Source organism: Anabrus simplex, chromosome 10, assembly GCF_040414725.1.
Source record: "Anabrus simplex isolate iqAnaSimp1 chromosome 10, ASM4041472v1, whole genome shotgun sequence".
Taxonomy (NCBI): domain Eukaryota; kingdom Metazoa; phylum Arthropoda; class Insecta; order Orthoptera; family Tettigoniidae; genus Anabrus; species Anabrus simplex.
The window spans coordinates 125,044,890-125,061,833 of NC_090274.1; the positions used below are offsets into that span (position 1 = coordinate 125,044,890).

At 37.0% G+C, this 16,944-nt stretch overlaps 1 protein-coding gene across 1 annotated transcript in view; it reads left to right on the forward strand.

Moving 5' to 3' along the window:
- Positions 1–16,944, forward strand: part of LOC136881886 (uncharacterized) — a 77,558-nt gene that overhangs the window by 33,741 nt on the left and 26,873 nt on the right. The window contains exon 3 of the mRNA XM_067154330.2: positions 9,530–9,588. Within this exon, the coding sequence (XP_067010431.2) occupies positions 9,530–9,588 (59 nt within the window). The remainder of the gene's footprint in view (positions 1–9,529; positions 9,589–16,944) is intronic.

The following is a 16,944-nucleotide window of genomic DNA, read 5'->3' on the forward strand; positions in this document are numbered from 1 at the left end:
GCCGGGCCAGGGAGAGTCAGGCGAAGGAACTTCTCCATGTAATACAATTAGACCAATCTGCAAATCAATCTTTATAGTTTTAGAGAAGTTCAACCTGATTTAAGCCTAATTGCAAACTTAACACCAGAATATCAAAAATAATAACTCATCAGCAAAGTGTTAAACTATCATCCAGTGCTTTTACCTGAGGGTCTGAAAAGAACAACTATTTTGATCCAAATGACAATGCAACCAATATTAAACCTGTCATTTAACTTTATGAACTTCACCGAAGATCCAAAAGTATGTCTTTAATTAAAAATACACCTTTTGAATTTAATACAGGGTTATTAATTTGAAAGTTCAGAGCGGAGTGCTGAGGATTAGGCATGCTGGGAAGCGGAGACAGTGAGTGCCAGCAGGCATAGTCGGCTCAAAGAAGCAGCATGATTACGCCTATAGAAACTAAACAAAACTGAACTCACTGGCTACATAGATACTCTGGACAAATAAGTAAATGAATAAACAAATAAATAAATCAAGTAGGAAATTAAACTGAACTTGCCAGTAAGAAATAAATAAATAAATAAATAAATATATAAACAAATAAATAAATAAATAAATTAGGAAATTAAACTGAACTCACCAGTAATAAATAAATAAACAAACAAATAAATAAATAAATCAAGTAGGAAATTAAACTGAACTCACCAGTATTTACAGATGATGCTGAAAGTGATACCCTTCAGCTGCAATGCAAGTTTCACATCTTGTAATGAGATTTCGAATCATACTTTGCAGTTCATGGACACCGATAGAATGCACAGTGTTCCTAATTTCAGTTTTTAATTCTTCTGTAATTCGAGGATTATTCCTGTAAACGTTTCCTTTAAGATTTCCCCATAAATAAAAATCACATGTGCTTAAATCAGGCGAACAAGGGGGCCGTACGCCTTTACTGATGATCTGATCATCATCGAACATTTCCTGTAACCGCCACATAGAAGCTATTGAAATAATAACATTAAGTTATTTATTAGACCACCTAATCAATACAAAATCGTCTTGGATGATTTACATAGATTTGTTAGCTAATAGTGGTACATGTTTCGCCTTCCCTGAAGGCATCATCAGCCATAGTCTTAACCTTAAATTAAAAATAAGCGTCTAAATAACATGTAGTAATGAAATGAATTTTAAAATCTTGAAGAGATTTGAAGTAAAATAACATTAAAAATAACAATGATGGTTTGAAAATACAATGTGATGAGATATAATAGTGGAAGTATTGCAAAATTAACTTAGAAGGTTGCTAAAATAAGTACAATGGATAAAACAACAGATTGTTATACAACAAGTAGTAAGATGGCATAAAAGTAAAGTTGATAGTCTGGCGGTTATAATTAGACGATGGCGAAAAATCGTATATAATCAAAGTAAAGAAGAGAGAATAAAAGTCAAAGTTAGTCGAGAGATCCGGAGTTAATCATGATCTTGAAGATAAAAGACGAAAGTCAGATGCATATGGTGAAGTTGTAGAACACGTTGAGGTTATGAAGTTGGTGAATAGAAGTTGAAGAACAGTTTCAAATAGGATCACTATGGACCATCTCAAAATTTGAAGTGATTATTACATGTAACATAGGAGCTATGCGCCGTGTGGTCTCTTGCACTATCCTGTTGGAAATAACCGTATCTTTTCTCTTCTTCAGTCAGTTCAGCAAAAAATGGTTCCAGAATGTTGTGAATATGACGGTCTGAAGTAATCGTGTCCTGAAAAAATATCCGACTGATAATCCGTCGGGCACTGATAGCGCACCACACACCCACCTTCACATCGTGCAGAGGTCTCGGCTGTAAAATGTGTGGGTTGTCTGTATCTGAGATTCTATTGTTCTGTGAATTGACATATGCACTCAAATAAAACCAGGCTTCGTTGCTCATAAAAAGAAAGTTCTGATCCACAATACTGTCATGGACACTATTCATTAGCCAATTGCAAAATCGTATTCTTGCATTGAAATCTGTAGGCAGTATGTTATGGACTGAATGACTCCGATAAGATCGTAAATGTAACCATTTTATTGCATTACGTGCTGAAGAAGGTGAAATACCACTTTCCTGAGCTACTCTCCGAAGCAGCTTATGTGGACTGACCTGGAGTTTTGCCTGTATATCTTCTAACCTCTTCCGTGTGAGAGCTGTTCTCCTTCGCTTCTTTTTCTTATTGCTTACGGAACCAGTACAACACTGCTTGTAAACGAGTTGATGCATGTAACGTTTTGATGGTACTGTAGCACCAGGAAATTGTCTACGGAATTTTCGAAGGCACCTTTTAATTGGTTTCTTCTTCTTGTGCAAATAACACTCGACGAAAAATATTCTTTGCTCTATAGTGTATTTAACCATTGTGATAATAACCTCACAACATACCTTAAAAGTCCAATAGTTTCTAGCGAACTGAGTGACAGAGTTCTAAACAGCTTTGCGCTGGCAGTGAACACTTCTTTTTTTCTTTTTGCTATTGGCTTTACGTCGCACCGACACAGATATGTCTTATGGCGACGTAAACACTTCTTATCTCGCCAGTGTTGACAGAAGCCATATGGCGCTCGCTCGGGACTTCCCACGGCATGCGAACAGAAGTCTGAACACTTAAATTAATCTCCCTGTATAAGTAGGTCTATTGAAGTGTATATCTTTAATTGTGGCATTTGACTCAAGTTCTTAGCATACAACTCAACAAGTTTAGATATGTTGTTTGAGATATGGCACTTCATGTATATTTTTACAATATTTTTGCTCTTTTTGCTACAGATGTCCCCTACAGAGAAGAAACATGTACCCTTTGATGCTGTTCTGTAAAGAAATAATGTTTAAAGTATAGTAACAGTTGAATTAACCCTCAAATAATCCTTAATATTCATTTAAGGTTGACAATATGCACTTATAATAAAATTAATTTCTTGTAATAACTGGCTGCTTTTGCCAATTTCTTCCACTGAAGGAAGTAGTGAGTCTGGGTTTGGTGTCAAGAGTCTTCACTCGGTGAATCACAATTGAGCAGGCTCTTAAAGGACTCGTTGTAAACCAGCTTGTCCTGTGAGTCTTTCATGTGAATATATACAAAGATTCTGCTTTGTCTCTCTCTCTGTCTCCATTCGTTCCACTCATGACCCAAGCACTTTGTTGTTTCTTTAATAATATCTCTCTGCAAAGTGAATATCTTTGATTTGAGGCTTCTCTTAACCCTGTCCCCCACCCCGGAGATCCGATTGGGAGACTTGAAACTCCGGAATTATATTTAATAATAAATACAAACATTTTGAATTGAGCAAAGCCATTGGGTTGTGTTAGGAAAAGTAACGAGGTGGGTTCCCGTGTCCTTCCTCAAATCAACTAGGCTGCTCCTAACTTGGAGAACAGACCCCCTGCAGCTGCTACCAACATTGAGTACAGACACTACCTGAAGACAACTCATCCGGCCTATCTACTATTGTGGTATTAACTTTCTTCTGCCATCTAGGTCGTTGGTTCTCTTCAACTGCTTGCTGCGCCGTTCCAAAGGTCACCTTCTCCGCCAAAGAAGCCATTAGGGACTTCACCAAAACCTTGGCAAGGGACCCCTTACATAGGACTACCAGCCGGTAGAGGTGTTACTCCTCTATCTCTCACCCTTTGTCCTGACTTGTGACAGGCAGAGCCTGGCTTCCCAAACATTGGGTCCATGTTGGTTTGAAAGTTCTGTAAAAGTCTACAGTTATTTTAAGTGAATCTCTCTTCAATGTGGATCAAGGCTGGTTTGATTCCTCACATTATCTTGGCTCTTAACTTTTCCTATTTCAACAATTTTTCCCAGTTTTTCTTGGTCTTCTAGGAGTTCCATCTCATTCATTCTATTTGTCTTTAGACTTACGAGTAGTCACAGTCTTCAGTCAACCACACGTGTCTTTCTTCTTGTTCAGGGAGCAAGTTCTCTGCTTCTCTTGACTGCATTACTGACTTACTTCTTGGCTGTTCTTGAGTTATTATGTGGCATACTCTTTGTTGTCTGGTGTTTCCAGGTAGAAGTCTCAGTTCAGGTTGGTATCTCACTACAAGTTAGTGTTGGGAGAGATTCAGGTCTTCTGTTTCACAACTAGGTGTCTGAAACCTGTGAACTTGATGACCAAGCTGAAAGTCCCACATAGCTGCTCCTCCATTGTTGTTAGTTGGCTTGTACTGCAGATAGTTGTCAACTGTTGTGTATTTTCTCTCTCTGGGTATTGAAGTTGTTTAGTAGTGTGTTGGTATGTCTTTGTGGCTTTAGAGATCATCGCAGAATTTGCCTTCCTCTTGTTGAGAGGGTGGATACTTGGCACCTTTGGGAGGTAGAGTAGAGGATCTTGAGGCTGTTATTAATTACTTAGTTATGTGCTTTTCCTTTGAGGTTGTGACTTGAAGGCACGTTCGTTGGTAATGTGGTCAAGCTTTTAGCTGACTTCGAAGGGATTATGGCGCAAAGATATAAGCACATCTGGTGAGGGAACCTTGAACTAGTACATGGGGCATGTGACTTACTTTACAAAAGAGAATAACACAACACAAAGAATACTGTCACTCAAATGAAAAAAAAAAATTACTTGGACCACCTGGAATATAATTTAAATGAAATTGATAGAAAATCATTTGTAATTATCCAGATAACACCACATAGTTTTTCCCATAACAAACCTTCCCCTCTCTTTTCTCCTTTACCTACCTCACCAAGTAAACAGCTCTTGGTTTGCACTGATATACTGTGAGGAGCCTGTCAGTCGACTGAGTTACAACACTTGTTTTCTTCTCATTTCCATTAATATCTCTATATAAAAGAACATGTCCTGACTGACTGACTCATCATCGTCGAGCCAAAACTACCAGACATAATGATATGAAATTTTGAGGACACATTTATATTACAATATAGGTGCTTGCTAAGGGAGGATTTTTGGATAATTCATTGCTAAGGGGATGAAAAGGGGAGTGAATTTTTAAAATGAGTGTATCTATATCCCAACACTTTAAAAGTTTACAGAAAAATCCCACTAGGGAGGGTAAAAAAGGGGTTGAATGCCTTTAATGTGGATACTTAAACTGAAGATATTACAGACCTGAAAATTGGTGTTTAGAATCTCCTTTAAAAATAAAGAAACACTATTTTTGCTTTTTGGAAAATCCAATTAATGGGGATTAGACAGGAGTGACAAATGGGCTGAATGTTTTGAAAGACTATATCTTCAGTATATCTCAGGAACATAAAATGTTACAGACGTATAAATTCGTATTTGGAATCTCGTGTGAAAGTGAAGAAACGTAGGTGACTTGTTTTCGGAAACTCCACTTAAGGGGAACTAAAAAGGGGGGTGAAATTTTAAAAGAGTGTCTACAGTATATCTCAAAAACTTAACATGTTGCAGAAGTGACAAATGGTAGTTTTTATCTGTGTTAAAATAAAGAGACATGTATTTTTTGTTTTTGGAAAAACCACTTGGCTAAAAATGACTGAAAATGGGGTTGAATTCTTTTTATTAGGATACTGATATCTCAAAAACTGAAGATGTTACAGATGTGAAATTTGGTATTTGTAATCTCCTTTAAAAATAAAGAAATACATAATTTTTGTTTTCAGAAATCCACTTGGGGGGGGGGGGGGTAGAACTGAAAAATTATTTGAGTTGTTTGTATGAAGATACTATTATTTCAAAAACGAAAGATGGTGCAGACGAGAAAATTGGTATTTGGAATCTGCTTTAAAAGTAAAGAAACACGTATTCCTTTGATTTCGAAAAATCCGATAAAGGGGGGGAGGTGAAGGATTTGAAGAATTAATTGAATTAATTGTATGAGTATAGTTACATCTAATCTATATCTATATATATATAAAATAAGAGTTTTGTCTGTACATTGCTCGGAATTTAAAAAGGATGGCATTTCTCTATCAGTCGTGCCCATAGTGGCAAGGAAATGCACTTTTTACTTTTCCATAATTTCTGTCTGTCTGTCTGTCTGTCTGTATGTATGTACACTCATCACGAGAAAATGGCTGAAGAGAATTTAACGAAAATCAGTATGTAAAATCAGGGGATGAGCCGCTACAATCTAGGCTATAAATTATTTTATTCACGCTAAGAGAAATGGTAGTTTAGGGGAAGGTCTAAAATTTATTTCCCAATATTTGTATGATTAGTGGTCCTGTTGATAAATGCTACATAACGAAAGTTATATAGAGTTAAATTTCCGATCATTTATGTCTTATACATTTTTACCAAACTGGAAATAACACAGATATTCATGAATTTGTACTTTTGTTGCTAAGTCCATATCAACGCCGAGCCATGAGAAATGGGTGAACAGAATGTAATGAAAAATCGGTATATAGAGTTGGGGAATAAGAAACTACAGTCTAAGCTATAAACAACTTTATTCACACAGGATAAAATTGTAGTTTAGGGGAAGCACCTAAAATTTAATTTTTAAATACCTATGTGATTGGTCCTATAGAAAAGTAATACATGACAGAAGTTATAGAGAACACAATTGCCGATCATTTATGTTTTATTCAGTTTTACTGTACCGACTAGGATAAGGGTGGTATTTCAGAGTCGGAAGAAAACTAAATGTGGAGGCCTACAATATCGAAAGCGCATAACATTGATCAACAATAACAGTACATTGACCATTGTTTGTTGTGATGTTCTTTATTTCTTATGCTGTCACTCAACTCCGATAGATGGGGTTCCTGCTGCGTACCGACTATAACAGCCTGACTGAATATTGATGCGAAATACCTGGAGAGTTAGAAAACTTTCTTATTTAGCATGCCATTCCTCTGGTCCATACATTTTCTGATACTGCTGGTAGGTAACACACTGATTCATCATAGTATTCCAGCCATTTGATCCCTACTCTGACACGCTGTTTTGAATGAGCAGTGGGCACATGTTAGGCAGAGGCTCACTTAGTAGTAGCTAGAATTAGAATTCAGGCCTATTCCAAATAATAGCACCACAATTCACTAAATGACTCAAAATTCAACTCTGAAAAGAGCCGTTTCTTAAGAAAAGCGTCTTCCTCTTCACTTTTATTAAATTATACATTCATTTCATTCCAAATCAGCTGTGAAGAGGGGGTTTCTCCTCTGCCTTGGGGGAAAAATTTGCCTCCAAGTCGGATTGACTTTTCCTCCACCAGTGTAGTGAATTGAGATATTTCGACTCAGCGGGTACTCCCAGGAAACAGATTAGTAAAAAGGCATAGTTTTTGCCCTGGGACTCTCCACTATTCGACACCCCCAGCCGAATAAAGACGAGGAGTGTTCACGAATCACGACTGTCTGTGGCTTGGTCATTCGAGCTCCGGAACTTTGGACTGTTAGATTGGCAGTGCAGTACTGTTCGTTAAAAGTGAGAAAATGTGTGTTTTTTCATTTGATCGAGTATTTCATATGGAAGCATTGCTTTTAATCGTGCAGTTACTACTGACGTCATTGTAATGGCTTAAGTTAATTTCATTTGGGGAAACCACAAAGACAGTTTTCCTGAGGATGTAAAAGGCAGGTGGAGAGTGAGTGCCTGCCATTATAATGGAAACTCTCCAACCTGATTGGACTAATGGTAGGCAAGCGAGCCTACGATTACAATGAATATTCCCTAACCTAATCTTCATATGAGAAAATATGTTTGGTAACTTCCCAGTTGCGTTTCTAGGATAACGTTAAGAGCTATGCAGTTTAACTCAATCTTACAACGAATACAGTACCTAACCTGTAATTCTGTATACAATGTAGAATTCCGTAGTGAAGTGTGGATAAATCAGCTAGTAAAAACTAAAGTTTTACAGATGTGAAAATTGGTATTTGGATCTCCTGTAAAAACAAAGGAAAACTCATTTTGGGGGGGGAAATCATCTTGGGGGCGGGGGTGAACAGGAGTTTAAATCCTTTCATGAGGACACATATCTCAAAAACTGAAGATGTTACACTTGTGATAATTGGTATTTAGAATATCCTTTACTAATAAAGAAACAAGTATTTTTTCCAGAAAAATTCACTTAATGGAGGGCAGTGAAAAAGTGAATTCATTTTACGGGGTGTCTTATATCTCAAAACTGAAGGTAACAGACGTGAACATTGGTATTTGGAATCTCCTTTAAACATAAAGAAACATGCCTTCTTTCTTTGGGGGGGGGAATCAACTTAACGGCGGTGGGGTGGAAAAGGAGTTGAGACCAATTGATTTTACTGTTCATAATGTAGGCTACTTGATTCTGATCGTAAACCAATCATTTTTAATCTTTCCTGGGTTCGTTTTCGAGAGCCATCTTTTCGTTTGGAAAACTTAGTTAGAATACAGTAGAATATTTAAACACATTTGAAATAATTTATGGGTTGATGTAGGCCGCACAATTGTTCACCTGTATAATAAGGTTTATAATGCCCAGAAGTATATCATTCATATCGCCAGAATTACTGCACACTTGCCTACACGCGACAATGGTATTGGTCACATTGTTGGCAATGACAATGGCAGCAAATGTAATTTACCGCCAAGTAGCGGTCTTGCATCTTGCTGTGTGGTCCAAAACAATAACGAAAATAATAATAATAATAATAATAATAATAATAATAATAATAATAATAATAATAATAACAACAACTTAAAATTCAACTAATATCACCCATCCTAACAATAATAATGTTCTGGACCATTGTCAACATGTGCAGACCATGCTGGAAACTGGTCTTGGCCGGGTAATGACTATGAATGCAGTCCAGCCGCGGGTTTAGTACCACCAAGGCACCCAAAACAATACCATGCCGGATCTCCTCAAGGATTTGATCCATTAAGAATGCTCATAGGAAAATATGGCAAAGATTTAGGGACCTAACTGACCTGGCGGAAGACCTGGAGCTAGCCTGAGAAGTATGAAATCTATTGCAGGAAAGAAAGACTGAAAAATGGGAGGAACTTCACCATCAGATCGCGAATTTTGGTGGATTATATAAATGTTAAGCATTCAATTATAAATTTCAGTATAATACAGTAGCTGATGGTGGACTCAACAAAGTGCAAAACTTTGAATAATAACTTTAATTTTTAAGCCGTTGCGAAGCACGGGTATCTTGCTAGTATTCTCATATATTTCCTTTTTTCCTCTATATTTGCAGGCACTTCATTATTTAAAATACATGCTCATGGATCAACTTGTAACCACATAGTTGAATTCTACAGCAGAACATGTTCGTCGTAGATCTCCGTATGGAGTCGAAGAATGCTTTTTTAACACATTACGGATAGTATTTCAATTCCAGTACAAAACGACTTGCACATCAGTGCAGTGTTTGAAATTCTGGTTTGAAGATTGATATGAACTTTAAATTGCATCTTGTAAATGAAATTGAATTCCTACACCACAACATGTTCTTCATGTCTAGCTTTTTTATACATGAATTTAACAGTTGTATTATGTACTTGTATTTGTATACACTGATACCAAGTAAATATAATAAATCTTCATTTTTTTTCCACAGGATGTGAAGGCAGAAACACAAGTTGAAACATGCAACACCACAGGAGACACATTGCAAAAGTAAGTGAGTCAAATATAAAGAGAGGGTTGAGCTGAATTTGAAGGGAGACCAGAGTAAAAAAGACATTCAGTCTATGTTTTGTGTACTTTTTGGAATGCTCAAGATGTTTGCCTAGCCAAGTTTGTGAAGGCATGGTTCAGAATCACTTCTGGAGAGCACAATTTCACTGAGCCTACAACAAATATTAGTATCAAGTTAATTCTTGCTGTTTGAGTAGGCAGTAATTAGTGTACCTCAAAAGTAATAAAGAAGTGATTAAAAACATAATCACTAAGAGAGCAATGTCTTGAAAAAATTGCGTGTTCAAGAAAAAAAAAAGGTATGACATTCTCTTCTTTTTGAGGTCTGCATTATTTATATACTACATTGGCTATAAATGGATTGTTAGCAGACTATACTTTTACTTCTATCGCTAGAAGTATTACTTGGTTTTCTGCTTGGTGGTAGAGCTGTTCAGTTCTTCATGCTTTGATATTGTTGCCACAGGTCATTTGCATTTCCTCACTCGAGTGTCAGTACAAGTTTTATTTCTTGGTAGCCACTACTGCCAGTGCCAATGGCCTTAGCCATGTTGAAACACCGGATCCCGTGATATCTCTGAAGTTAAGCAACATTGGGCGTGGTCAGGAGTTGGATGGGTTGCCACGCGCTGTTGGTGGGCGGTAAGGGAATTCAGGAGCGGAAAGGAACTGGCTACCCTACCGCACGTAAACTCCGGCTCAGGAACACCTCTGCGGAGTTTCGGACCTGCCTTCGGGCAGAATAACCTTTACCTTACCCACTACTGCCAGTAGCTCCTCTCAGTACAGACTATTTGTAACATTTGTACCATTTGCTGTCTAATGCTCAATATTCATCTTCATTTTCAGATGAAGGTCAAGGATACCTGTAATGCAACAGCCAAGGTATTTAAACTTGCTTGCTTGTGGATTGGAACTAGCTCCATTCTTTGTCTTGCTGAAACTCATTAATTTTGTTTTGCTAATGTTTATATTAAAGTCCATCTCATCAACTGCATTTAGTTTCTCTTGAATAGCTGTTAGATCTCAGTGTTCTCAGCAGTTATCTCAGTATCATCTGCATACCTTATATCTCTTATTGATTCCCCATTATTTGATTTTCCCACTTCCACTTCTGCTAGTATTCTCTTAATATTACATGTGAGTAGAGACAAAGTGTAAAAGGGACAGCACACAACTTTGCCTGACTCCTTGCAGGATTTCTACATATATTACAGAACGTCAACTGTCTTCACCACAGCCTTCTGTTTCTGATGGAGGTTTAAAATAATCTTTTGCGATCAGTTCTAATTTAATGCAATGACCTGATGAACTCTTCTTTGAAACGGGCATATTCAGTACATCCCCTCCAAGATTCCCGTAAAAGAACTCTTTTACCAGAGAGATCTTGTTGCTACCAAATCTATTTCAGAATCCAAGTGGAGGGTCTTCTAGCCTCACTTCACATTTCTGGCATGTTGACCCTTATGACTGTTTTCAGTAAATTACTAACTAAACTTATGAGGTGGTATTCACGGTATTGTGTGGAGTATAACATTAGAGACAAGTGACTGAAGGTAGATGTCAGCAGTCCTCAGGGATTTCTCCAGAATCACGTAGATCATTGAAATGTTTCACTATTTTATAAATATTTTCTTTATTAAGATGTCTTGGGAGTTCAGCGTGAATTACATCAGGACCCATGGCTTTCCTTTCTTGTAGTATTTGTACTGCATGATTTACTTCATATTCCAAGACTCGAGATCTTCTGGAGTTCTCTGTTCTTGGAGTAATAACAGGTTGACTATCATTAAAGAGGTCTTTCTTCAACAAATTTCCCCCAAGTGTTTATCTTGCTGATTCGTTATTAGCTACCATGATTTATCCTTGACAACAAAGTTTTTCATTTTTTGGGATTTTACTTTCATCTGCTTTTCATTTGTTTTCCTTATCTTTCTCTTATTTGTTGTTCTTCACTTTCCTAAGACTAGGATGTGGTCAATCATCCACTTTGCTGTCTTTTTAGATTTCTTAACACTGGGCGAGTTAGCTGTATGGTTAGAGGCAGTTGTGAGCTTGCATCTGGGAGATAGTGGGTTCGAATCTCACTGTCGACAGCCCTGAAGATGATTTTCCGTGGTTTCCCATTTTCACACCAGGCAAATGCTGGGGCTGTACCTTAATTAAGGCCATGGCCGCTTCCTTCCAACTCCTAGGCCTCTCCTACTCCATCGTTGCCATAAGACCTATCTGTGTCGGTGCTATGTAAATCCACTAGCAAAAAAAAAAAATAATAATAATTTCTTAACCTCTTCTCTTCAGAGTTGTTCTCACCAACATAACTTGCAATTCAGTTCTTGAGTCAACTGTTTGTTTTGTCTTTATTAGCCAGATTTTGGAGATCAGTTCATATAGAATGTTGTATTTTCTCTTCAGCCTTCACCCTCAACTATGCATCAAGATCCCACATCAGCACCTGGATATGTGGTTACTCTCCTGACAATATTTCTGAACCTCTTATTAATTAAGATCAATTTGGTTCCATTGCATGTTATTTTTATATTCATCTGGGTAAGTCCGTGTATATTATCGGCAGGGAACGGATTTGTATGTACTAATAATTATTGAAATATGTACATATATATTTAGTTATTTTTATTGAAATATGGAATTATATGTGGACTTAAAATTAAACATATAACATTAATTTCTATTTAATATCAAAGTTCAAAGAAGCTAAACAAAGTAGATCTACATGTCACATAATGTTGCACTTCTCGCTTTAATATATTTGAAGAACACACAATCTTTTATTCTCTGTTACCAAAACAGTGGATTACAAAATGTTCTTTTAAGTGCTGGAAAGTGAATCTTCTCCCATTATCTCCACAAACAGATTTATATTGACTGAAACTGTGTCCAACATCGGAAGAGGTAATAGGGGCATGATTCAACTTCACAATATCTGCTGGGGTTAAATCCAATGTTAATTTTACACATAAATCTCCACACAGCATTGCAGCAACCTTTGTCATTTCTTCGTATCCAGGGTTCTTTGAAAGTACAGTGGTCATCTTCATGTTCGCTACATCTGCAACTTTACCTGTACCATGATTTAGTTGTTCCACAGTTTTATTCACAGTATCACACCTTTCAGAAAGTGAGTGATGCGAGTTTTGGAGCCTTTTCAGTGTTTTTGTGATGCATGAAAAATTATGCTGACTGTAACATAAGTCATTTCTCACACTTGCATCGCGGCTACAATTGAGGCTGCATCTTCAGAGTCCATAGCATGCAGAACGTTCTTAATACAGTCTATATATTCAACATGATATTCAACCGCTTGCAGCCACGTACCCTACTTGCAGCCACGTACCCCACCTAGTTAGAATCAGCTTAGGCAGTGGAATCTTTGGGTACATTTCTTTCAAAAGATGAACTCTTCTGTGGGCTTTGAGAAAAACCTTTTTCACTGAGGAAATCAATAAATCTACTTTGGGGTAACCGCCTCTTACCACTTCTGCCACACAATGAAAGGCATGTGCTACACATGTTAAATGATTGAATAGGTATCGCAATAAGTTTGGTTGCATAGTTAGGTGGAACTAGGATCATAAGTATATTCTTAGATGTGTTCTTTCATTTACACATAGATTGTGTTCCATTGTTCCTGTCAATAGATGATAACTTTTTGTATTTATTTCAGTGTGGAGAATGCTGCAGCTTTAACCACAACATCATCAACAATGCATTCGTGTGACAGTTGTTGTAAAACATTTAAACGAAGAAGCGATTTGAAGCGCCATAGGCTGACACACACAGGAGTGAAGCCACATTGTTGTACAATATGCAATAGTGTGTTTGCACATAAAAGTTCTCTCAAAACCCATTTGCTGAGCCACTCGGGAGGGAAGCCATTCAGTTGTTCCTTTTGTGGAAATGGTTTTAAAACGTCGACACATTTGAAAATGCACGAGATCACTCACACAGAAATAAAGCCCTTTTCATGCTCTATTTGTGGAAATACTTTCAGGAGGTCTTCGCACCTCAAAAGACATGAAAGAACTCATTTTGAAAGTGCACCGTTGTCCTGTTCGATATGTGGAGGTTCTTTTAAGAATTTAGCGTGCCTGACGAGGCACGAAAAAGGACATGTTGAAGATAGGCCATTTTTGTGTTTGATTTGTGGAGATAGATTTCGTAATGCGGCGGGCCTTAAAAGACACCAGGAGACACACTCCGAAGCTAGGCCTTTTTCTTGTTCAGTTTGTGGAAGTTCATTTAAGAGATCGGCCGACGTCACAAGACACATGTATATTCATACTGGAATTAGACCTTTTTCTTGTTCGATTTGTGGAAATACGTTTAGAAGGTTGTGTCACTTAAAGATCCATTATAACACGCATACTGAAAAGTAAGGTCTCCTGTTCTGTTTGTGAATGTGCTTCCTGAAAGGTCGTCGGTCCTCACTAATGTGCATGGTGAAAGGTAATTTTTTCACTTGAATTGCTGAATTTCGTTGCCTTTCTAGAACTGAAAGGTGTTCTGTTAACACACTATTGACAACTTGTTATTAATATCAATTAATTTAATCTGTGTTCAGGTTTAAGTATAACTAGAAGATTGAAATCAAACAAGCAAATCAGTTTCAGTTTTTTGAACTAGTAATGGCAAAAATATTTTTGTGGTGATAGGTTTTTTGTGTTTTATCAGTAAGGACTTCCCCCAAGACTTAATTCCTATACATGTGCACTGGAGTGCTCTTTCTGTGTAATGTGTGATATATGTTGGTATTCAAGGTGAAGCATATCTTGCAAATGCATCTATAGCTTGTTGCTTTTTTCTATGGAAAACTTGCAGCGTGGTCTTCCAATATCAGCCACCTATTTAAGCCATCAATTTTAGAGCAACACACTTTGTCAGAAAAGGTGTCATCTAAGACTTCATTATCCTCCATATATTTACATTCAGTTGTGCAAAGGGATTATAACCAGCCTTGCATTTCTTCTTGACATTGCACTATAGTTTTAGCAGGTTATTTTATTTCTGCTTGTTGGTGAGCAATTTAGGCATCAAGGAGAATAGGCACTCAAGGATCCTGACAGATATGAACAGTTTCCTCCAGATCAATTCAGGAAGTTTGGGGAAATTTGGAATTTTGAAAATGTTTATCTATACGTAATTAAAGACAGATTTTCATTGAGAGGAGCATGTCTTTGCTGGTCACGTCCCTGCTGTATTGTCACCAACCTGAACAACCCTGTTTCCCTCAGGGCTCTGGAAATATAAACTGGTGATAGCTTTCAGTTATCCCATCCATCTGGTTGCAGTCTACTGTCCTCAGCCTTCCCTTCCACGATCACCTTCTCTAGATCATCTCGTAGTCATTGATACAAGAGGAAAGGTGTTTTGAAATCTTCCTCTTCTGAAGAATTTACCACCTTGTAGTTCAAGGCACACAGCACCACATTTCAAATATGGTGATTTTCGTTGTCTAATAGGCATATGACAAAACAGAGAATACTAGGGTTGGATTATTAGAAATTCTCCTGTTCTTGCAGATGTTTATTTAATCATAGCAACTCGTCTTTGCAAAATCCTTCTTGTTAACTCTTTCTTGACGTTCACTTGGCCCTGATAGTAGACCCAAGCTCTTTCAAATGACCTGTGAGCTTCACCTGTGCTCTAGGTCTTTGGACTTACTGATGATGAGGTCCCTTAACTCTTCTGTTTTTTAGATCTTCCTCACTGCTGTTATCATCAGCAAGCCACAATTGTTAACTTTTCTCCCACCAATTTAGATGCCTCCAACCCAACCACCAACTGCCTTCCCTATGATGTACTCTCTGTAGTCATAGGTAATAAATTTCACATTAATCCATATTGAAGAGCAATATAGTGTAAAACAGAAGCGAAGCATTTCCACCTATTCAATACTCTACACTCTGTACATATAAAGTCAATTTTTTTTGTAATAATTAGGGCATTTTTCTTTTGTATCAATTTTTGCAAGGTCTTTGAAGAGTGTGCATACCAAATTACCTAATGTGGAAATTGTTGTTATTCTGATAAACTTGACCAGCATCTTGTGCAAATATTTGTCACTCAGTTTGATATAAGTAATTCAGGGTAGGTATAAAATAAACTGCCCAAGCAGTTTACTCTGTGCCAAGTTATCCTTCCAATACTTTTATTACAGAATTAACTAGGCATTAGTTTCAAGTTCATATCAGCAGTATGGTATATTATTTTATAATGATGAAAAAATGCATATAACACTCGGTTTGTACATCTCTGTCATCACAAATCCATCTCAAAAGCTTCCTGCTTGCACACACCAACATGCACATATTTTTTTAAGATTCCTTCCTTCAAGTGTATAAAATAGGATGTTATAGGAATCCAAAATAAATTAAAAGTTCAATTCTTACAAACAAAGACAGTCAATACTTAACTTATCTCTGATATCTATTAAAGAAATCAAAGCTATAATTCATTTGACATATTTTTTGACGATAAATGTGAGAACCCTGGAGACACCTACAGCGTAATATTTTCTATGTCACATGACAATGCTTTCATGCTTTCTGGCAGCATTGTGTATTATGTGATGTTAAAGATAATTTTGATTTCAGTAGATTATCAGAAAAATGAATTATTAATGCTAAAATTTAGAGGTACTTTATCTTTTGTGTAACCACACAATGTATGAGAAATGCTGAGTCCAGACTTTGTCATGGTACTTTTTATTTTTATGATAATATCATGTGTACTTTTATCACAGTTGTTTATAAAATCTATTAATTCTCATTGTATTTCATCATTATATTAAAGTACTTTATTGGAACTGGGAAACATTTGTATCATCCTTGATTAAAGCATGACAAAACTGAAGGTGGGTTATATGTTGGTACTAGCTGATGTACCAGGGGTGATGTTGTTTCCTACTCGTGGTGCCCCTGGATAGGCACAGGTAACTGTGTTGCCAGTACTGAACTGAATGTCAACTTTTGGTTCCCAGACTATTGCTTGGGATCTCTTGGCTAATGGTACACGAAATGAACAATACTAGCTCTTTTCTGAGCCAATCTGCAAAGCCCTTGGGAACTGTTCTGAGAGTCCTCCAAATCAACATTGAAGGAATCAGTAGATCTAAAATTGACTAACTTTCCAAACTGGCATTGGAAAATAATGTTGATGTAATATGCATTCAGGAAACTCATGCTTCTGATCAATCTCAGCTTCATTCAAGAGTAAACATTCTTGGATATAAGTTACTGCGAGCTACTTATCATCAGTCTTATGGAACTGCAACCTTTGTTCAAAATTCCATCACCTGCTGTTATTTAGTCTCAG